The sequence below is a fragment of the Osmerus eperlanus genome, chromosome 24 (assembly GCF_963692335.1).
Source record: "Osmerus eperlanus chromosome 24, fOsmEpe2.1, whole genome shotgun sequence".
In the NCBI taxonomy this organism is placed as follows: Eukaryota; Metazoa; Chordata; class Actinopteri; order Osmeriformes; family Osmeridae; genus Osmerus; species Osmerus eperlanus.
In genome coordinates, this window is record NC_085041.1 from 5,483,862 (window position 1) to 5,505,578 (window position 21,717).

The window sequence follows — 21,717 nt, forward strand, 5'->3', positions numbered from 1 at the left end:
ATGCAAAAGAAAAAAACAATTTGTATCCTTTATACATTTAGAAAATTTTTAGTTTATATGACCCTTGCCAAGTAAGGAAACTTTTCATATCAAGCCATAGTACCACTTAGCAAACCATCCCTACTTCCTACAGGGTAGTACCACTTATATAACCATCCCTACTTCCTACAGGGTAGTACCACTTATATAACCACCACTACTTCCTACAGGGCAGTCTAAGGGAGGCCATGAGTAGCTTTCTGAACTTGTCAAGATCGCACGTCTTCATCACAGACACCCGATGGCTCTTCTTCAGCATGTCGGTCTGATCCAGCGCCATCATCCCTCGGCACAGCGCCCCCTGCAGCTCCACGCGGACGGGGCACTCGACGCTCTCCGTGACCACGCTGCCGTCGACGCACGCTGCGACGGCGTAGGCGTCGTAAGACACGAAGCCGGAGCCGAAGAAGACGTCCCTCTTGGTCTTCAGGGCCTCCTTGGAGTAGGCCCAGCAGCTGGACGTGATCTTCTTCATGAAGCGTGCGGCAGGGGCATCCTGGTTGACCAGCTCCTCGAAAAACTCCTGCTCGATTCCAAACAAACATGACCAGATTGTCTTTTTAGGCATTTTTCATGCTTCGTTGGGTCATTTATTAGTGAAAAGCGAGAAGAACAATATGATATTATCATATGACGTATCACCTTGCTGGTCGGTTTATCTTACCCAAGTGAGTTTATTTCTGCAGCAATATTCCCATGATGCAATGCGTGTTGGGCAGAGATACTCTTCCAGCACTACGTAGGCAGATTCTGGGTCCATCACAAAGTTAAACTCTCCACACAGACTGACGTTTCCTTTCCCTGCAAGATGAAACAGTCAAAAGACAAGTTCCGTAGGAGACGAAGGAGGTAGACAACATTTCTTATGATCACTAGATTCAAGGACACTGGTAGGTCAGCTTTCAAACACTTCCATTCAAATGTCTTTTAAAGTTCAAGAACCATACCCCAACAGATAAAACATATTTTAGTTTGTGATTACCTTCCATATTCCCTCCCATTATAAACAGATCCTTCAGCTTTGCAGGAAATGTAGGATCGAGTCTGACTGCAAGAGACAGATTTGTGAGTGGTCCCAGGGCTACCAGAGAGACCTAAAACACGGTAAATCAAAGAAAGTAGTACAATTATCATTTTGACCACAAGAGGGCGCCCACACGCTAAAGTAACTGGTTAGAAGGAGTAAATCGCACAGAAGGGCATTCATGTTACCTGCTTCTGGTTATCAGACACAAGTCGGATCAAGGCGTTGACAGCGCTCTCAGTCTGGATCTTCTCTTTCCACAGTGGATCTCTATCTTCTAACACATCCCCAAGCCCATCTGTACCAAAGTGGTCCTTTATGGCGTTGGTGGCCCCAACCAAGGGACCTGTTGAACCTTTGTACACCGGAATCTGGGGGAATTGAATTACAGGTCCAGCACCACAACTTGGTCAAATAAAACGTGTCATAACATGAAACAATGCAAATCCTCGAATTACGTTATTTTCAACACATGGGGTGCCTTTGGCAGATTATTTAATCGTTAATTTACAGGTCACACTGATTTACCTGAGAGCGTTCGCAGACAGAAAGCACGCGTAGCACGTTCTGGCAGACGTTGTCCACATCTGTATTCCCGAAGCAGCAGGTGATGGCGAGAACATGAACGTCGGGCGCAGCCAGAGCCATCATTATCGCCTGGGCGTCATCTATGCCACAATCTGTGTCAATCACCACCAATCTCTTCGTCATGATCAGTTTTTTTTTCTCCAGGAGGTAGAAGAGAGGGAGCTCTTTGACAGTAGATGTGTGTCTGATCTGTTGTGGGCAAGTTGCAGTTGATTACGAAGTTACTTGAAAAAGTTAAATCGTGCACATAGATCAATCATTGACCACTGACAGGAAATCAAGATAAACTTTGCACTTCAATCCGAAACGTTTATAGCCTATAACCGAGGCTTCTTACGTGACTGTGACTTAATAGCAGTTATGTTTTCATAAACTGAAAACTGCGAAATATTGTGTTTAATATGTGTTCACGTTTGTTTTCTCACCTAGCAGAAGAAATTGTACTGTACTTCTGAACTTGACCGTGGCATTGCTCTAGTCGAGAGCACACCGCGATCATATAATTTATTCTACATAACTACAATGGCACGCTCTGATTGGTTTAGACATTATAATGATTGACTAGGCTGGCACAACAGTCATGTTTAAGATTTGTATAACATCAGGTAGAATGCAAAGATAAATTCAGTAGCATATTCAAAATTGGAATACAATTTACAAAACGTTTGTTTTTTACGTTTTCCTCTATACGTGATGCGGGAATTTGAGAATCGTATTTGACAGAAATATTGTACACCCCTGTTTTACGGAATGGTACAGCCCAGTCAATGCCGTGCAGCGGAAGAAGATCCAAGCCGTCAGGAACTCAACTCATCATCTCCATTTAATGCTCGGGATACACATTTGTTGAATGTGTAGGATTTCATATCAATCAATATCGATGTGATATCAGCGGCCATTGCAAGGTATGTGTAACATGCATACCAAGACCTTAGATTTGTGACATACGTTAATGTTAGATGGTTATTATTACACCTTAAGCCATCACTGTCCAGTGTTCATCGAGCTGACAGGTCAGATTTTGTAATGGTTGTCGCAAAAATTATTACAGTTCAATTGTATAACTATTGTTAGCTAGCTGGTTTTTGTTTACATGCCTGGTAGCTTTATCATAATGAGTGGTGGACTAGACAAGGCTTTCGAATCGTCCCTTCCTCAAAAGACGCAAAGGTGCACCGCCCATAAACCGTTTCTTGATGTGATAAATGTGATAAATTGCTTTACGTTACATTCCTATTAATAGACAACTACTGTGCACTTTAATAACAATAATGATTAAGTTATTATATGTTGTTTGCCACCAAGGCTATCTTGAATAATTGCATCCTTTAAACGTTTTGATGTATAGTGACCTATTGATACCATAACAGGATGGAGGGTTTTGATTCCACAATTTGTTGTGTTGATCGACGTATCTCTTCTGCAGAGTAGACGGCCAGTAAACACACGTTCCTAAAACGTCCGGCTGCAATTCTCATTTTCAACATTCTAGCTTTCCGTTCAATGCCTAACGCTGCAGAAGACCAGAAAACAAACCAGTCAGGGCCCGACGACACGGGCAAGATGCCCCAGCACTCCACGAGCAGAGAGGATGAGCACAGCCTGTTGGGCCCCCTGGGCAAGGAGGCCCTGAGGGCCCGGCGGGCCTCCAGTGCCGAGCTGCAGCTGCCCTGGACCTGCCCCGTCACTCACTCCCGGGAGAAGTTCTACACCGTCTGCTCCGACTACGCCCTCCTCAACCAGGCAGCCTCCGTGTACCGGCCCTCCGGGAGCTCCAGAGAAGGGCTGCCACCCAGTCAGCCGGACAGCCGAGCCCCCTTTGGGATGTCCAACTCTGGGGACGGCTACTCCAAAGGCCAGGCTGGTGGTGAAGATGGGGGTGTGGATGGCGACTGTGACATGGAAGAGGTGTCTTCAGGCGGCAACATGAAAACGATTTTGGCGTGGGAAATCGACACTACAGACTTTGATGCAGTGCTCACCCGGAAAACCGGAACAAGTAAGCAAGGTCTTTAAGCAGCACTCGTTTTTCAATACCTGTGGCTTGAGCTGAATTTATAACACAGCCTAATTGAATGCAGGAATGCCCATTATGAACAGTATTGTTGTTGTTTTTCCTGCTCTTGTGCTAAGCGAGAGATGCCAGGTATATGAGAGCTGGTGACCTGACCCTCTGTCATTGATGATGTAACTGTAACTCTGCCAGTGACAGCAGAGCTGTTCAGAGAGCAGAGAGATGGAGCACCAATGCAGGACGATACTCATCTATCTGTCTGTTCAGTTACCCAGCAGCACTTTGTCTTTTCATTTTGTGGCCTTTTTACAGCTTTTTATTAATCGATAAGACAGTTTGAGAGACAGGAAAGCAGGGATAGATCAGGAAATGGCCTCAGTCAGATTCACACCCAGGCCCCACCTTAAGACCTTTTTATTTAAGTTTTAAAACAGTGGTTCGGCAGAACCGATCTGAATACAACAGACTACACAAACACACGTTCGAATGTTGCCCGTTATATTGAAACCTGAGATGGTACATTCTGAGATGGTATGTAAAAAAAACAACAACAACAAAAAACGTCTCTCATGTCACATGTTGTTTCTAGGCAACGTAAAGAAATCAGGTTCTAAGAAGATGAAGTCGCAAGACAGACCCAGCCGAAACCTGCAGGACGTTCCTTTACACACCTCCCCAGACGACATCAAGCAGAGGAAGGTTCTCGACCTCAGGAGATGGTAATTCTGAGCTTTTTATAACGGTTCCTTTCCATTTCATAGTTTAGTCCAGTTTAGCAGACACTTTTATCGAAAGCAATGTACAAATAGTGCGTGTAGAAAGTGCAGCAGAAGGATCTGTTCTAACAGTATTTCGGTCGTCTGAGTCAAGGAACTGGCATCTAACGGTAATACACGACACTGTAACTGTAAAACAATTGTACCCCAATATTAATCATCTCAAATCATTGGTGTCATCATAGAAATGCAATCAGAGCTTTTCGCTCTGTCTCTCCTCCAGGTATTGCATCAGCCGCCCCCAGTACAAGACCTCATGTGGAATCTCTTCTCTGGTGTCCTGTTGGAACTTCCTGTACAGCACTCTAGGAGCAGGAAGGTATGGCCTGTGATTGTAGTAATACTGTCGGTAACCTGTAGTGTCTGAGTTGGTAGCACTACTGTGATTGTAGCAAGTGATATACTGTGAGTAACCTGTGGTGTCTGTATCTAAAGCACTCAAGGAGGTATAAAAGAGAGTAGCCGTTTATTGTTCCCCAGTGTATAAATTGCTTGCGTCATTGTTTTGTTCGGCTTTAATAATGTATGAAATGCTTCAAACAATAATCGTTCCTGTTTTGTCTTTTGCAGCCTTCCACCCATCTCACAAGATGAGGCCTTGGAGATTCTGGGATTCCAGCCACCTTTTGAAGAGATCAAGTTTGGCCCTTTCACAGGAAACGCCACTCTGATGAGGTACCGAGAAACTCTCAAACTCTATCCAGGCCACTTACTTCTGAGCCTATCAGGAAACTGGATCCCAATTAGCTGAATGTTAATTTTTTTTTGTAAACAGATGGTTCAGGCAGATCAATGACAACTTCCGAGTCCGTGGATGTTCTTACATTCTGTACAAACCGCACGGGAAGCACAAGACTGCTGGAGAAACGGGTGAGCAGGCCACACAAACTAGCCTCGGTTCTCTCTCTGTCTGGATGGGAAGACGTCACTAACCACTGTGTTGTTGTTGAAGCCGAGGGAGCGCTGTTGAAGTTGACCCAGGGGCTCAAGGACGAATCCATGGCTTACATTTACCACTGCCAGAACCACTACTTCTGTCCAGTCGGCTTTGAAGCTACACCACTCAAAGCCGCCAAGGCGTACAAGCAAGTTCTTGTTGTTGGTTGGCCTGCTAATGAAGAAATACTAGTATATTTCTTGGTTTAAAATGCTAAATATGTATTGTCTTTTCTCAGGGGTTCTCTGCCAATTAATGAAACGGAGCACTGGATTCTCATTGGGGAACCAAGCAGGAAGCACCCAGCTATTCACTGTAAAAAGTAGGTTTGATACCAAACGTACGCTTTTGAATTCAACATTTTAGACACCGGGGGATTTATTTAACTGCCGTGTCATTGGCCTTCTTCCTGCTTTAGATGGGCTGATATTGTCACAGATCTCAACACACAAAACCCAGAATACCTGGACATCCGACACACAGAGAGGGGCATACAGTGTCGCAAAACCAAAAAGGTACAAGTTCACTAAAAACACTCAAGGACTGCATGTTGTTTAAAAACAAAAGAAAGTCAGGCTTGGAGGTTGTCATTTGTTGTAGAGTGTTGTCATGCCAATAGAACCATGCCCCTTTCTGGCAGATTGGAGGGAACCTGCACTGCCTCATGGCCTTTCAGAGGGTAAACTGGCAGAAGCTAGGACCCTGGGCTCTGAACCTGGAGAACCTGCGTCACGACCTCCACCACCAGGGCGGCGACAGAGCGCAGGGAAGAACCGCGGAGGGCTCGGAGGAGAAGTCCTCGGCCAGGCACCTGTCTTGCCTGGGTCGGTCCCACAGCACGGGGAACCAGAAGGAGGTGGCGTGGAAACGCCTGTCCAACACGACCGAGTACCGGCACCGGAGCTCTCCAGAGAGCGACCTGGAAGAAGACATCACCGACTGATGCCGGCTGGGTGTCTCGGCCGTCATGGATGGATGCCGAGTTCTCCACGCTGCTGAGTCGCTTTTCTAGATCAAGAGGTTTTGAACGCGCTACCACATCATGATGTAAACCAAAAATAGGGGGGAAGGTCTTATCGTGCCCTTGGGTTGCATTCCTAGGGCCTTCAAGACTTTACTTATCTGCACATGGATTTTGTGTGTCGTTATATCGGGGCAGGGTAGAATGATGATACTGATAAAGTGCAATGCACTTCATAAGTCCTTATAGAGTGTATTGCTTTTAATCATTCAGTAGTGTTTAGAAAACCACTATTAATCTCAATGTCTGACATTGTTGCATATACAACGAAGGAAGAACTATCCTAATTCATTACTGTTTAGGAAACATAAGTCAAAGGCGTGTGTTTGAAAACGTGATGAATATACAGTACGGTGACTTTTTTATAAGGTCTTTTAAACGAATGACTGTGAGCGGCTGACATTCAGTGTCGGCCCCTTTGTGAACCCCAGGGTGTGCAATACCGAGACAATCTGTTCTAGAACACTGAAAGAGAGAACCAGAATGCTATGTTTGAATACGAACGTCCAGTAAGAGGTCAGGATGATAGGATCAATATGATGTATTTCTATATATTGGTATATTCAACCTTGTCGGGATGCAGGAGCAGAGGATTGCATGCTTGCTTCTGTAGTTGGTGTGTAGTTGGTTTCTCTCCCCACTGTAAACCTCTGGAGAGCTGACTGGCCCCAGCTCTGCTGTGTCTTTCCAGTGAATCTACCATAGTCAAGCCTCCTTTTTTTGTTTTATAAATAAATTAAGATTTCTATACTTTTGTGAATCATTGTTATTCTTTATTGACAACGAATGACTATAAATGCATTTATATTACTATCATTTCCTAAATAGCCTGTTGGAAGTTTGTATTCATATTGTCGAATATAGCTGGTGCATGTCTGCATGGAGTTTACAGTTTTATTCCACATAATTTTAATCACACCCCGCTGTCCTGTGAGTCTCCAGTCCTCTGTGAAGCTGTTGACGCAGCTCTGCTATTTGGGCCGGGCGAATACGACAACACCCTCCTGTGGAAGAACCAATCACAGGACACGGTCAGTGAACAAGGAAGAGTACTATCGGATTCCTAAGCCTATCGTGTTTCTTTCGTCTCCCCGCTCACGGCTCAGTTCTGCCAGAGAAGATAAAAGTATCCATCGATGGATCTGTGTTTCCCTCCCTGCATGGCTTACCTATGAGTGACGCTCCCTGTGTCATCCACTCGACACACAGCTCTGCTATGGGCACAATGTTTTCCGAAGGCCTCCACCTTGACGTGAGAATCGGTTAAAAAGGTCTGATGAACATCAATGTTCTATCTACACTAGCCTTTCTCAATCCTGGTCCTCGGGACCCCCCTGCCCTGCATGTTTTAGATGGTTCCCTCTTCCAACACAGCTGATTCAAATGAATGGGCCTTCATCAGGCTTCTGCTAAGCTTGATCATGGGCTTTCATTTGAACCAGGTATGTTGGAAGAGGGAAACATCTAAACCATGTAGGGCAGGGAGTCCCGAGGACCAGGGTTGAGAAAGGCTGATATCCAGTATTGCCAGGCGTGTGTTGGGTGTGATGGGAAAATATTTGATTTCTGTCAGCCTCACCCAGACTCCACATCCCACCCCTCTCCACTGTTGGGGTAGGCCACCCAGCCAAAGTCTGGAGTCTTCTGGGTCACAGCCGAGGCCAGCAGGGGTGTGACCAGGCCAGGAGGGCAGCAGTTCACCCCCACGCCCACCACTTGCTTGGACCTGCTGGCCACCTGGACGGCCTCTGTAAACCGTCTGCCGTCGGACACACGCGTCTCGTCCTGAGGGAATCCGTTACATATGTGATTGTGATATACGATCAGCCATGTCCCTCGTCATGGCAACTTGTAGCTTGTTATCAACAGCGGTGACGAGTACCTTACAGGAGAACGCGAGCCAGGCCGCGGCGTTTGGAAACTCTCGGAGAAGCTCCACCAGAGCCTCAGCCTCTTTGACGCTTGGGATGGTTTCCATGGCGACCAGGTCGGCCCCTGCCGCAACCAGGCACTGAATCTGAGGCCGATGCCATGCTTTCAGCTCCTAGGGGTGGGGGGAGGTAAGGGCAGGACAGGAGAGATATGTGCTTTCAGCTGTAATTACCCTTCATCACCTTTGGGTAAGTGTCTCCCTCTCTCTCTCCCTCTCTCTCCTGTCTTGTTGTTAACGTCTTACCGTAACGTCAATATGTTACTGTCAGTCTGCCAGCCGCTCACCTCAACACTCATCTCCTCCGCGTAAACTCCTGTGTACTCGGAACCGTCATGGAGATAAGCGCCGTACGGCCCGACTGAGCCCGCCACCAGAGGAACCTGCCGCTCTGAGAAGACAAACCAGAACGTTTGGCTGACATCCACCCAGATTCTCTCCTTGAGCTTCAGCTGTTCTCCTGCATTAGCAGCTGCAGAGTCATAGCATGCCATAGAAATGCCCCTATCAATAATTAGACGCAGCGCATGGGCAGTTAGCATATGATTATAAAAAATGCTCGTCCCTAGTCCCTACCAATATTCAAACCAAATTGACACTCTTGCGTCATATGGCCTACTGTAGTAATTGCTGTTTTTACAGCCTGGCCAACCCAGATCGCTTTGGCAGTGCACAGAGCTAGGCTTCTTCAGTGGTGAGGAATAAACTGTGCAGTGAACCTCACCAGGTGAAGGGTTGTCTGTTGTGAACTGTTGCACCGCCTCTCTGGCCAGACGTACTCCTGACATGAGCAGTTCCCCCGCCTCTTCAGAGTTCATGCCCAGGTGAGTAATAAATCCCTGTATGCTAGCTTGGTACGTAGCCGTGGTGATAACGTCTGCTCCACTGCAGAGGAATCTAAATCCAAGACGAGTAACAAGAATTTGTGGTTCATGCGTATCACTTCAGGTAAAAAACATAAAGTCATGTTCAGCAGATCTCATTGAGCAGATGCTTTTTATCCAAAGCAACATATTTCAGTGCCTAGCCTGACCCTGTGTTGTACCTGACAATAAAAGACTTGAACTCGAACATATGGGGATTCAAATCTTCATCTGCAGTCAGATGCTCTACAACTGAATTATACCCTGTACCCGCCCAAAAATCTAACTGTAAAGACGAAGTGTGGTTCGTTCATTAAGGTTTGGTGTTAAACTTACCTAGAATGAGCATCTTTTACCGCCTGTGGGTTAGTATGCAATATTCTTGCACTCCACAAAGGATCCCCCTGTGCAAGAACAACATGCAGAATGATGTAAATTGCCCAGCTTGCATTGCACATTAACTCACAGTTGAACCAAGGTACAACGAATAAATCCGAAATCATTATCACAAGTCATATATAGATCATCTTTTCTGAGACATCTTACCTGCAATTTCAAACCTGTTGCTTCCAGTTCAGTTGCCAGGCCTCCATCCAAAACAAGCGGTCCACCACTGACAGATTTAATATGAAACGCCATGGTCACTGGCCGACTGAATAAGTAACTTGTTGAGATATAACCCTACTCCTGCAAGGGCAACGCCCAATGCGCATCACAGGTCTATTTAAGAAGTCTAAAGTCCAGACATTTTATGGTCCAGCCACCTTTGCACAGCTCTTAGGCATCAACGACTTTCCATGACAAAACGCACTTCCGTCCCCATGTTTTTTTTCCAAAATAAAAGTCTCAGAACAAATTCATGCGCCGTTCTTGGTGTTGGAAAAGTTGCGTATGTACGTCCCCTTCTTACCACTAGATGGCACTATGTCTATGTGCATTTATGAAGAGTGACTGGAGTCCAAGAGAGTTCAATCTATTTCGTCACAATTTTGAGTACATGATACTCTAGCATCGCACATTCCCAAATTATCCGTTTTTTTCCTGTCACAATCATTTTGTATAGGATTTGACGCCTTAACTGTTGCCCTTTTCTTGTTCTGCATTAGCTGGTTATTGTGACTTACTGTGTGCCCACAGTACCAAAACCCTTAGGGTTAAGGGTTTGGTACGGTAGGGTTTGGTACATTATAGCAACACCGTTAGTATACCAGAACGAAACCCACCCAACTCCCACAACATAATCAGCCCACCTGCTAGAACCCTACGGGGAATTGTATCGAGATAACAATAGGATAGTGGGTGTCCGGAGGATTCAGAAAGGACACATACTGCGCTGACTTAGACTCAAATTCCCACTGGGATTTGTCTTTGTCTATGCCCGATATATATATATTTTAAAGATCTATGGACCCAAGCTGAATCAGACTAATTGCTCATATCAACCGTTTTTACCCCCTCCGTAATTGTCTATTGGACACGACTGCACGAGAACACAGCTGAGTAGGAGGAGCGAGCTGGAGCAAGACAGCACGGAGTAGCGCGCACAGCATTCACTGTTCCACCACGCTCCAAGAACGTGTTTGGCAATTGAATGTCTACGAAGAACTTCGTAGGGAATATTCGCGTTTACTGTCAGATCTATATCAACGCGAACGAAACAGATGGGTCACCAATTTTCAGTGTTGCTAAGATTTATAAAACAGCTTGAATTTTGTTTTCTTAAGATGAAAGTCATTTTAGCGACAGTGTGAACAAAACAACTGCTGCAGAAGTTGGAATTCCATCCATCGGTGACTTATCGCGTTTCTGCTTTGCTAGTTGAAGACGATTAAGGTAAGGAAGATGATGATTTAGAAGGCTATCAATCGCTAAGATACGTGCTTCGATGCTTCCGAAATGTTACTAGTAGTTGAAGCTTACATCCGATCCTTTGATCCAGCCCTTGCAATTGTTGTCGTGAATGTTTGCCAGGCTAAGTTCGGAAGAAAACTGAGCCCAAGCATGCTTGACACGGTTTACATTTACTGCACCGAACGAATTAGATTTCACGCCTTGTAGTATTCCGATCCCCTCTCGGAAGTCTCACCTTTCAGTGTTCTTGTCCAAACCCGTAAATTATAATTGATAAATGCATCATACTTGCTGCTTTTTTTTTGACTTAAATGTTTTTGTAAGCTCACTGTTATAAAGTTTATTTTGTCCATAGTTTTTGTACAAGTCAAATTTTCAAACGTACTTAAATAAAATGGTTTTATAGAAAGAGAGATGTTTGAAGTTATGTAGCAGAGTGACATTTGTAATTCGATTACACAGGGTGAAGTTAATCAAATGCATATCATACTTCTATATTGCACAATTCCTACAGTACATCATTTGGCCTTCAAGCACTTGTTCGGGGAGGTGTCAGGTTTTACACTGGATCATCAAAGCTTTGCTTAAGGCGCCGTCAAACGAGTGCTAGCCAAGCAAAAGTTTGACAGTGATTCATAAATTGGAAATGCGGATAAAGGTCAAGGAAAGGGGGTGTTCTGTACATGCAGGTGCTTTCACATTCATCACCATCAATCACTCAAATGAACCTCTTATGAGTTTTGAAATCAGCAGTCTTCTCGATTTTAAGGTGCAATCTGATTTGAGAAATTACCTGCCAGAGCGACTGTGTACATAACATCAGCGCTTGTTACTGAACAGCTTATCAGGTCTTCTTTCATCTCTGCACAAGTCCAAAGTCCATTTCCTGTTTCGCAGAGCCTTCTGATAAGATTCAGGGTTTATAGCTGCTGTGTTGCCTATGTTCAACCAATTCCAGATCACAGGCACATGACTTAACAATTTAAATGTTACACAATACTAACATTCATATTTTATAGTTTGCTTTTGACCGGAAGTACAGCCTATTATGTGGAGTGTTACTTGGACTTTAATAGCTGCAACAAACTACTGTTGCAGCTTTCCATTCCCGTTCTCTGCCATTACATCACACAAGCCACCCATTGTACCAACCACTAAAATCTACCCAGCTCCTATGAATTATTCATTGTTGTTTTTGTATTTTGTGAAGGTCCCAGGATGTCTGTGAGCAACCACGAGAACCGCAAGTCCCGCTCCAGCTCCGGCTCCATGAACATCCACCTCTTCCACAAGACGTCCCATGCCGACAGCCTCCTGACGCAGCTCAACCTGCTCCGCAAGCGCCGCGTCTTCACCGACGTGGTGCTGCGTGCCGGCAACCGCTCCTTCCCCTGCCACCGCGCCGTGCTGGCCTCCTGCAGCCGCTACTTCGAGGCCATGTTCAACGGCGGCCTGAGGGAGAGCCGCGACGCAGAGGTCAACTTCCACGACTCCCTCCACCCGGAGGTCCTGGAGCTCCTGCTGGACTACGCCTACTCGGCCCGCGTCCTCATCAACGAGGAGAACGCCGAGTCGCTGCTGGAAGCCGGCGACATGCTCCAGTTCCACGACATCCGCGACGCCTCGGCCGACTTCCTAGAGAAGAACCTGCACCCGTCCAACTGCCTGGGCATGATGCTGCTGTCGGACGCCCACCAGTGCCAGCGGCTCTACGAGCTCTCCTGGCGGATGTGCCTGGCCAACTTCGCCGCCCTCCACGGGACGGAGGACTTCCTCAGCCTGCCCAAGGACAAGCTCCAGGAGCTGATCTTCAGCGAAGAGCTGGAGGTGGAGGACGAGAGCCTGGCGTACGAGGCCGTCATCGACTGGGTGAAGGCGGACGGCGAGCGGAGGACCGCCGACCTCCCGGAGCTCCTGCGCTGCGTGCGCCTGGCGCTGCTGCCCGAGAGCTACCTGCTGAAGAACGTGGCGTCGGAGGAGCTGGTCATGGGCCACAAGGTGGGCCGGGAGATCGTGGAGGACGCGGTGCGCTGCAAGATGAGGCTCCTGCAGAACGACGGCATCGTCACGGGCTTCTGCGCCCGGCCTCGCAAGGTGAACCAGGCCCTGCTCCTCCTGGGCGGCCAGACCTTCATGTGCGACAAGGTGTACATGATCGACCACAAGACCAAGGAGATCACGCCCAAGACGGACATCCCCAGCCCGCGCAAGGAGTGCAGCGCCTGCGCCATCGGCTGCAAGGTCTACGTGACGGGGGGGCGGGGCTCAGAGAACGGCGCCTCCAAGGACGTGTGGGTGTACGACACGCTGCACGACGAGTGGTCCAAAGCCGCGCCCATGCTGGTCGCCCGCTTCGGCCACGGGGCCGCCGAACTCGACCACGTCCTGTACGTGGTGGGGGGCCACACCTCCCTGGCGGGCTCCTTCCCAGCGTCCCCGTCTGTGTCTCTCAAACAGGTGGAACAGTACGACCCGCAGACCAACAAGTGGACGCTGGTCGCTCCTCTCCGAGAGGGCGTTAGCAACGCGGCGGTGGTCGGCGCCAAGAACAAGCTGTTTGCCTTTGGAGGCACCAGCGTCAACAGGGACAAGCTCCCCAAGGTGCAGTGCTACGACCCGGGCCAGAACCGGTGGACGGTCCCGGCGTCGTGCCCGCAGCTGTGGCGCTACACGGCGGCGGCGGTCGTCGGGAACCACGTGGTCGTGATCGGCGGCGACACGGAGTTCTCGGCCAGCTCGGCCTACCGCTTCAACAGCGAGACGTACCAGTGGTCCAAGTTCGGCGACGTGACGGCCAAGAGGATCAGCTGCCACGCGGTAGCTTCCGGAAACCGCCTCTACGTTGTCGGGGGTTACTTCGGGGCGCAGAGGTGTAAGACCCTGGACTGTTACGACCCGTCGACGGACACCTGGGACAGCGTGACCAGCGTCCCCTACTCCTTCATCCCCACCGCCTTCGTCAGCACCTGGAAGTACCTCTCGGCCTAGCGACTCACGAGAGCTGGTAGCGGTCACTGGTGAGTACCGTCAAGGCTCCTCTGGTCCTATCTGGTCTGTTAAGGTGGGGTTTAATATATTCCTCTATTGATTTTAGTCGAAAGCTCGACCCTTATGCATATCTCATGAGCCATGGAGGCAGTGAAACGGAAAGGCGAGTGGAGAATGCGAACCACACTTCTGAATCCTCCCAGCAGTGTTATTAATCACGGACAGGAGACACAGCCTGTGTCCAGCTTTGGCTCCATTGTATTCCCTACAAAGGCCCAGCTCAGAGTATGGATATTAGAGCGTAGGAGCTACTATTGGCCAGAAGCCCTGTCCGTCCCTGCAGACCGTAGGGGAGTTCTGCAGACCCGTTGACAGGCAGCTGAGATCTCTCCTCTGATTCATGTCCTCTAAAATCCCACCCACACAAACACTGTAATGAGTCTACATCTGCTGTTAGGGGAAGGTACAGCTCAGCTCACAGAGAGGGTATAGCTCAGTGGTTTGAGCATTCAAATGCAGATCAAGAAGTCTTGGGTTCGAGGTTCAAATCTGCCCCGGTACTGTATGTCTCTTTGAATTAAATCATCCGCTAAATGAATGTATTATTATGTACAAAGTCAGTGTTTTGGTTGTCTCTCCTTAATCGCTGAGGTCCGTTCTGCTTCGCTGGACCTGGACACTTAAATCCCCTGACTGTTGTCACGGTTGCCAGCGGTTACGGTTACACATGATCTTATGGCGTCTGCAGGGTGTTGGATAAACAGAGCGAGCGCTCCGGGCCGACTAGCGTAGCTTGAGGAATGTCGGAGGGGTAATTACAGAGCTGCCCCCGAACAGGAAGACATGGATCAGGTCTGTACTTGCAGGACAGGCGGCAGCTTAGCTCAGCTGGCTGGCTGATTACCTGGCTGGCTGGTTTGTTGGCAGGCTGGCTGGTTTGGTTTGTTGGCTTGCTGGCTGGGTTGGCATGCTTGCTGGCTGCCTGGTTTGGTTGGCTTGCTGGCTGGGTTAGCTGGCTGGCAAGTTTGCTGGACTGGTTGCCTTGCTGGCTGGCTGCCTGACTGGCTGGTTTCTGCAGCAGATCCAGTTGTGCTGTCAGGCCTCGGGGTAGAAACCTCCAACAGCAGGTGTCTAATCTCACACCTCTGTCACCCTAACACTGATAAGTGCTGAGACACAGTCTCCTCCAGGACAATGCTGGAGGGGGGGGGGGGGGTGGCAGAGAGGGGGGATGTTGCACAGACTTGAGCATGAAGCTAGTTCAGATTTCATGACTGTTGGCCTGTTCGGTTCTCTGGGGTGGAGGAGGGCGGGGTGGGGGGTCTGTACTGTCAGAGAGCTGGATTGAGAAACATGATTTGCAGCGCGTGTTGTCAGCTGACAGCCCTGAACTCTCACGATGGGTCAACTGCATCTGCTGCCGGATCATTCTGTTTCCTTTGGGGAGACGCTGTTTTTGCTAATTCTCTGTATTCGCATACACGGGTAACTAAACAAGTCCCGGAGGAGGAGGAGGAGATGGATTGTGCGTTCACAGAAGGCCCTGTGTCCTCCCAGGGAAATGGATGTTGTCAAGCTTGAATCGTAAGTGCCAAACCTGCCAAGTCATTCCTCTGTGCAAACAAACCTCCAATCTGGGACCAGCATCCATCTCCTGTCCTGTCACCGGAGCCCAACCATGCTCGATTAATACACCTAGACACGCAGCCTCTCCCTCAGGGAAATGGAGGTTCCGATTTTAAGAGAAGCTTTTTACCATTTAAAGGATGTTGTCTAACTTGGTTTGTTGGGGGAGTAGGAAAGACAGTGTGAGGCCTGTCTGGGCTGCAGAAAACAGCTGGTTGAGAGCTAGATGGAGAGAAAGAGAGACAGACTGGCTGGAATAGAGAGAGAGAGAGAGAGAGAGCGAGAGAGAGAGAGAGAGACAGGCTGGCTGGCTGGCTGTGGACTGGAGAGAAAGAGAGAGAAAAAGACAGGCTGGCTGGGCTGAGCTGAGGTCTCTAGTCACCCAAGCCTTTCCGAAGCCCACAGACTTCAGTTTGCTACTACTCTCTCTTCTGGCCTTTACGTTTTAATGACAGTCTGGATCCTGGAAAAAGACTCGGGTTACTGGCAGCTTGCTCTACCAGCGTGGATCTCAGCTTGGCACTGAAGCACTCAGACCTTTCTGTGGGTCCCTGGGTCATGCCATGGAACAGGAGGAGGAGGAGGAGGAGGAGGAGGGGTGTCGAGAGAGGGATGTGAGAACGAGGGACACAAAGAGAAATGAAGCGAGAGATGGATAGAACAACAGGAGAGAGAGAGAGAGAGAAGTTGGCCTATAATGAGACAGAAAGAGGGAGGGAGGGGGAGGAGGGAGAGAGGTAGAGGCTGTATTCTGCACCGTTTGGCAGCGTAAGAGCGCCAACTAAAAATATTTCTGCTGCTCCCAAGGCTGTCAACGTTCAACCTGGGTCACAGAGAAACAAGCGCTCTGGAAAGCTTGTGTGTGTGTCTTATCTTGTGGGGTAGCGAGTCTGAAACCCTGTCAGCTGCTGGTGGTGTTGTTTTATATGTTTTGTATTGGGTGTGAAACCACCCAGTTATTCTCTTGCAGCATTTACTCAAACACACGCTCACGCACACATGAACTCACACACACGTGCACACCCAGGCGTTGCATAGCTGGCATGACTCCTTTAAAAAGCCAGCCATCCTCATTCTAATTTAAGGAGGAATGAGGGTGTGTCATAGACCTCCATTAGTAATGATTTGTAAATGTATGGTTTGTGGACGACTGACTTTTGTGGTCTTGTGCGTGTGTGTGTGTGTGTGTGAGAGAGAAAGAGAGAGCTCGCACAGTCTTTAGTCCTAAGAGCCAGGCTTCTTGTCACCACCTTGTCCTGACCTCTCCTCTGTGATTGGACCCACCTGGGCAGTGTGTGTCCACAGACAGCTGCTGTCAGACGGAGAGGTCGTCGAGGGCGGAGGAGGGAGGGGTATGGTTGTGTGAGGGAGGGGGGGGGGGGGGGGACTGGGTGAAAGAGGCTCGCCACTCAATACTAATGTTTTATTAATGCCCGCCCTCTGAGACCACCAGGAACACACACTCAATGAGCCTTTTATAGTAGCATCTGTGTACTCTCCACACACACACACACACACAGGGGGTGAGCACGTGCATCTCGAGTCTCCAGAGTAATCAATCGGTCCTGTTCTGGGCCTCAGTGCAGCCTCATTAGCATAAACCTAATAGAGTTTTTATTGCTCTTTTCTTCGCATTGCCAACACAAAAGAGCAAAACGGAAAAAGGTTCTCATAAACCGTTGAATAATCACCGGGAAAATATAACTTGATTAACTGTTTTTAAAAGCACATCAGCCACCGTGACGGGGGGCCTTTTCAGCAAGCGTGCGCGCGCGCAGGCGACGCGGGGGTGATTCATCTGAATGGCGTCAGTTTGCACCCCTGAGGAGTGAAGGGGGCCTTGTTCGGGCACAGCGGCGGCCTTTGTGTCGCGGCGTGTCGCAATCTGGCTCTGAAGAACCTCGTTGTTGTTGTAGGAGTTGGAAGGGGCCACAGCTGACGACGAGACACCTAATAATTGGCTGTGGACTGTTGGTCTGTCAGTGATGGCTTCCTCTTATGTCCATTCAGAAGCTGGAGAAAAGGGCCTGTCTGTGCTGGGATTGATGCCAGTACAGTCATTAACCCTGGTTGCTAGTTAGTAGGGGTTTGTTAGACACGAGGGACTGGAGCGTAGCCTAGGTGTGGTGCGTTGTGGGTATAATTTAATTTTAATTTTTTAATGTCTCTAATGAGCAGTTCTGGTTGAAGGTGTGACTCTGGTATCAGAAATGGTACAGTTGGTGTGTGTGTGTCCCCCAGTAAGGCCAGGCTGTGAGGTCTGGTGTTGTGCAACGTGAAAGCTCCTGTAATGGAGAGCAGTAACAGGAGTGTTACTGTGACAGGAGCCAGCAGCAGCGATGGTAGTCAGCTACTTCAGCTGGGTACACGGGAGAGATTAAAAACAGCAGAAAACATGCCCTCATGACACATACATACAGTACATACTTACACTGTGTGTGTGTGTGTGTGTGTGTGTGTAGAGCCCAATTCATATTCTGGGCCTACTGTTCCCCCTGAGTGGCCCTGCTGTAGGTTACTGTGTCTGGAGCCTATTGTTGTTCTATTGAAAACTAACGGACTGTGTTTGGAGATCCTTTTGTCTGTGTCTTGCCCAAGCGTACTGTATAGTGTAGTGTATTGTTTGGGAAGCCGAAGTTATTGTTGTGTGTGTGTGTGTGGCAGGTGTATCTGAAGAGACTCTTCTATAATCTGCTGCAGGCAGCTATGCTAATGAGCTCTCATCAAGCTTCCCAAACAGCCCCCAGCAGAGTCTAACTGACATTTCTGAGTGTCTTTATAAAGAGAGGCCACACACGCATCCAGACGCACTCACACATGCGCGCACGCTCTCTCCCTCTCATAAACACGCAATTTTGGCAGGAAGGGCTCTTAAATCACAGTGGCATTATCTCCAAAATGCTAATTCGGCATATTTCACGTTCCCCCTCCCTTGACAGCTTCCAGAACGTTCCATCTGAATAAAGATCTTGAATATCTCCTGAGGGCACAAAACACAGGAATATGTGCAGCAAAAATCTCTCCAGGATCTCACAATTTAAATATACTGCAGTACAAAAAACCATATGGAGGCAGATATTTAAAAAAATATATGTGAATATATATGATCTTAATAATGTAACAATATAAGAATGGTAGGTGATACATTTCAATGTATGTATTTCTCAATGTAGAAATGTCTCAAGCTCATAAACCAGAAGGCTTAATCCTAAATTGTTGGGAGGATTTGATGTGAATAGTTCCCTGTCATTATTCATTGTTAATGGTATGTCTGTAAGCCTGGTAATATGGGCATAGATAAGCTGCTCATGACTGCATTCTTCGACAGAAATCTCTGGTCATGTGGTCCCTCTTCACAGTACTGAGAAGAGTGCAGAGAGTTCAGCTCAGAGTTCTTGACATGCCTAACTAACATTATTTGTCTCTCTCCTGTTTCTCTCCTTCTGTCTCTCTCTCTCTCCCTCAGATCGGCGGTGGTGTCTGGAATGCAGGCGCGCGTCTCTCTTCTGAGTCTGCAGAACGCCGGGGGGAGGGGGGAGATATGTCGTCTCCGCCAACTGGACTCACGGACGGACAGGAGTCCTGGAGCTGAGTGCCTGGACAATGAGCCACGGCTGAGGAGGAAGACTGTGGACTCACCTTGGTCTGGCCCTGGTCTGCCCACCTCCTGGTGTGTCTTGTGTAACTTCCCCATGTAGAGACTGGTCAGAGCTGCACCACTGTGCCTGGCTTAACTGCTCAGAGAGAGAGAGAGAGAGGCTGGAATGTCTGGCCAGCCTTGGACAGCTATCTCGGAGGAACCTTCTCTCAGTCTCTTTTCCAAGGCAACTGTCCCATAAACAGGAAGTTCTGCTTCGGCCCTGTCCACCCCCGCCACCAGAACCAGGAAGCCAGTCTGCAGATAACTCCTTTTATCAATCACGGAAGGACCCGTCATTGAGCACGCACCCTGACGGGCTGGTTCATGTGCCTGGCTGGCTGGTTTATGTCTGGTTGGCTGACTCGTGGCTGTTGTTGGCTGGTTCTACGCCCTGCCTGTGTGGGGGCATTGCTGTGCTGCTCAGGTGCTGGAGAGGAACTTAGAAATGTCTTCTCTGGTTTGGAGTCTGGAGAGTTCATTTTGGGAAGTGCATGATTTTAGTGCACAGAACAATCTTCCTGGTATTTTTAGACTTGGACTCCAACTTCCCTCAATTTTGGTCAACTAAATTTGTATCTTCTTCCTCAACTTAACTTGGTCGGCTTAAAAAGTGAACCATGATTTGAAGATGCATATTTTAACTATATTTTTTTCTCTCTCTCGAAATATGTTTGTTTCTGTTTTTGTACCGTGTGTTTATTTTTATGTCTCTGTCTCAGGGTTTAAGTTATGTAGAGTTCTGAAATTCCTGTTGATCATTTGGTGTCTGCGCTGTTCGTCTCTCCTGTGGCCTCAGAGATGTTTTGAAATGTTGAGCTTGATCTTCTGAATGTGCTGCACCAGTGTTACCGATGGCTCATTCATGTGGAAGGTACGTTGAAACGCGTAACAGACGATCTCTACACAACCAACTGATGCTTTGCCAAATGACAGCACACCAACCAACCATTAGGTCGCCCATTACAACACAGCACCTGTACACTGAAACATCAGTCTTGCCAAAATGGATAAAAAAAATTCCTTTACTGTTAACTGTTCTCAGGACTGGAATGTTCCTGGATCCTAACTGATAATAGAACGTACGCATCTCTAAACATCTTGGTAAATATGTCATTTTAGACGGACGGTAACATATTTTTTACTCTTCGGTCTCTCTGTCTATTGTTTCATCTAATGATAAGTCCAGCCATTAAGCGTAATTATATCAATTTGTACGTTTTGTAGAAGCGTTTGATTTGCACATTTGTATAAAGTGATTGTCTTAAATTTGTATTGCTGTCCTAATGTTCTAGGCAGTGTGGATAATCATAGCCTTTTTTGTAGCACACGTTTAAATTCTGCCTATTTTATAGTTATACAATTTAGTTATATTTCTTTCGATGTAAGTAATAAACAGAACCATTTAGAACTGGTCATACAGACCACTAGACCCATCTCGCCAACTGTTACATGTCTAAACGATGCTTTTCTACTTTGTTGTGATGTGCCATTTGTTACGAAACCTATTCCATTGTACATTTGTCAATAAATTTCATCAGGATGCTAAACTTCAGTTCGGGTGTGCGTCCTCTGTTGTCGTGGGAATGTTGGGGACGTTCTGCTGTGTCTCTAGAGCGCGTTTCAACATCCATCGGCACCTTTTACCTCTAATCTCTACTCTAGATCAGTGGTTCTCAATCCTGATTCAAATGAACGGTCGTTATCAGGCTTGGATAACGACCATTCATTTGAATCAGGTGTGTTGGAGCAGGGAAACATCTAAAACATGCAGGACAGGGGGTCCCAAGGACCAGGATTGAGAACCACTGCTCTAGATGACTAGATGTTCAGGCTCTAGTCTGCACCTCTGTCACCCTCGCTCCTCCTGAAGGTGTTGTCACTTTCTCTTCAGTTTTCTTCATAGTTTCTTTTCTTCTCTTCTATGACGGTTTAGGTGAAAGAGAGGAGAGGGAGGAGAATGAACACAGGGCAAAAGGAGAGGGGAGAAGGGTGGTTTTGAGGCGGTTTTCAGTGTGATGCCACTGGAGGGAGTGAGATGTTGATTTGTGTTTGAGGTGGGGGCAGAAGTGTGGGTGGACTGTGGTTGGCGCTGCTGACAGCCAGGGCAGACAGGGAGGAGAGGAGGATAAGCCCCGGCAGGACAGGGCGACCCTGTGGGAAAGATTCAACGCCCCCGCGTAGTCTGGAGCCGGGCACCATAAGTCAGACTGGAAAGTCTGTCCAGCTGAATTCTTCTGTGGCGGGAGAGATATTAAACTGGAGGATCCGATCCAAAACAACATCTGTTGTATTTCATCCTCGTCTCCCCCTCTCTTGTTTTTCTCCGTTCTCCCTTCCTCTCCCACTGGCTGTGGTGGACTGAGGCTGAAGCCCCCAGGGGGCTGCGCTGGGTCAGGGCAGACAGTGGCTACTCTGCCCAG

The 21,717-nt window shown here is 48.0% G+C and overlaps 4 protein-coding genes across 7 annotated transcripts; 2 read left to right on the forward strand and 2 right to left on the reverse strand.

Moving 5' to 3' along the window:
• Positions 1–28: 28 nt before the first annotated feature.
• Positions 29–1,836, reverse strand: si:ch211-201h21.5 (uncharacterized protein LOC555526 homolog). Its single transcript, XM_062450413.1, has 5 exons — positions 1,592–1,836; positions 1,252–1,434; positions 1,022–1,133; positions 704–840; positions 29–562 (listed from the first exon to the last, which is right to left on the reverse strand). The coding sequence occupies exons 1-5, from the start codon at positions 1,772–1,774 to the stop codon at positions 197–199; spliced, it is 981 nt and encodes a 326-aa protein (XP_062306397.1). The 5' UTR covers positions 1,775–1,836; the 3' UTR covers positions 29–196.
• Positions 1,837–2,389: 553 nt separating this feature from the next.
• On the forward strand, positions 2,390–7,273 carry LOC134011209 (basic immunoglobulin-like variable motif-containing protein). Of its 4 annotated transcripts, none has more exons than XM_062450725.1 (10): positions 2,390–2,556; positions 3,078–3,650; positions 4,255–4,384; positions 4,665–4,760; positions 5,012–5,116; positions 5,217–5,311; positions 5,394–5,526; positions 5,617–5,700; positions 5,797–5,893; positions 6,019–7,273. In XM_062450725.1, exons 2-10 carry the CDS (start codon positions 3,155–3,157, stop codon positions 6,319–6,321), a joined length of 1,539 nt encoding a protein of 512 aa, XP_062306709.1. In that variant the 5' UTR covers positions 2,390–2,556; positions 3,078–3,154; the 3' UTR covers positions 6,322–7,273. The 4 variants fall into 4 exon arrangements, with proteins under 4 accessions (XP_062306709.1, XP_062306710.1, XP_062306711.1 ...); XM_062450726.1 differs by having other exon boundaries at positions 3,083–3,650; XM_062450727.1 differs by having other exon boundaries at positions 3,144–3,650.
• Positions 7,154–10,337, reverse strand: zgc:172121 (uncharacterized protein LOC337599 homolog). Its single transcript, XM_062450729.1, has 8 exons — positions 9,739–10,337; positions 9,529–9,596; positions 9,054–9,226; positions 8,617–8,720; positions 8,282–8,443; positions 7,979–8,184; positions 7,569–7,645; positions 7,154–7,403 (listed from the first exon to the last, which is right to left on the reverse strand). The coding sequence occupies exons 1-8, from the start codon at positions 9,829–9,831 to the stop codon at positions 7,309–7,311; spliced, it is 978 nt and encodes a 325-aa protein (XP_062306713.1). The 5' UTR covers positions 9,832–10,337; the 3' UTR covers positions 7,154–7,308.
• Positions 10,338–10,665: 328 nt separating this feature from the next.
• On the forward strand, positions 10,666–20,849 carry enc3 (ectodermal-neural cortex 3). Its single transcript, XM_062450674.1, has 3 exons — positions 10,666–11,025; positions 12,254–14,060; positions 19,124–20,849. Exon 2 carries the CDS (start codon positions 12,262–12,264, stop codon positions 14,029–14,031), a length of 1,770 nt encoding a protein of 589 aa, XP_062306658.1. The 5' UTR covers positions 10,666–11,025; positions 12,254–12,261; the 3' UTR covers positions 14,032–14,060; positions 19,124–20,849.
• Positions 20,850–21,717: the final 868 nt, after the last annotated feature.

Excerpts from the sequence above, each read along its gene's own strand:
- si:ch211-201h21.5 (XM_062450413.1), bottom strand. The coding sequence starts at position 1,774 with ATGACGAAGAGATTGGTGGTGATTGACACAGATTGTGGCATAGATGAC. Across the intron at positions 1,435-1,591 it reads CTGTCTGCGAACGCTCTCAG|ATTCCGGTGTACAAAGGTTC; the intron begins GTAAATCAGTGT and ends CAATTCCCCCAG. Across the intron at positions 841-1,021 it reads AATGGGAGGGAATATGGAAG|GGAAAGGAAACGTCAGTCTG; the intron begins GTAATCACAAAC and ends TTCATCTTGCAG.
- LOC134011209 (XM_062450725.1), top strand. The coding sequence starts at position 3,155 with ATGCCTAACGCTGCAGAAGACCAGAAAACAAACCAGTCAGGGCCCGAC. Across the intron at positions 5,312-5,393 it reads CAAGACTGCTGGAGAAACGG|CCGAGGGAGCGCTGTTGAAG; the intron begins GTGAGCAGGCCA and ends TTGTTGTTGAAG. Across the intron at positions 5,894-6,018 it reads AGTGTCGCAAAACCAAAAAG|ATTGGAGGGAACCTGCACTG; the intron begins GTACAAGTTCAC and ends CCTTTCTGGCAG.
- zgc:172121 (XM_062450729.1), bottom strand. The coding sequence starts at position 9,831 with ATGGCGTTTCATATTAAATCTGTCAGTGGTGGACCGCTTGTTTTGGAT. Across the intron at positions 9,227-9,528 it reads GTAAAAGATGCTCATTCTAG|ATTCCTCTGCAGTGGAGCAG; the intron begins GTAAGTTTAACA and ends TCTTGGATTTAG. Across the intron at positions 8,721-9,053 it reads AACAGACAACCCTTCACCTG|AGCGGCAGGTTCCTCTGGTG; the intron begins GTGAGGTTCACT and ends TTGTCTTCTCAG.
- enc3 (XM_062450674.1), top strand. The coding sequence starts at position 12,262 with ATGTCTGTGAGCAACCACGAGAACCGCAAGTCCCGCTCCAGCTCCGGC.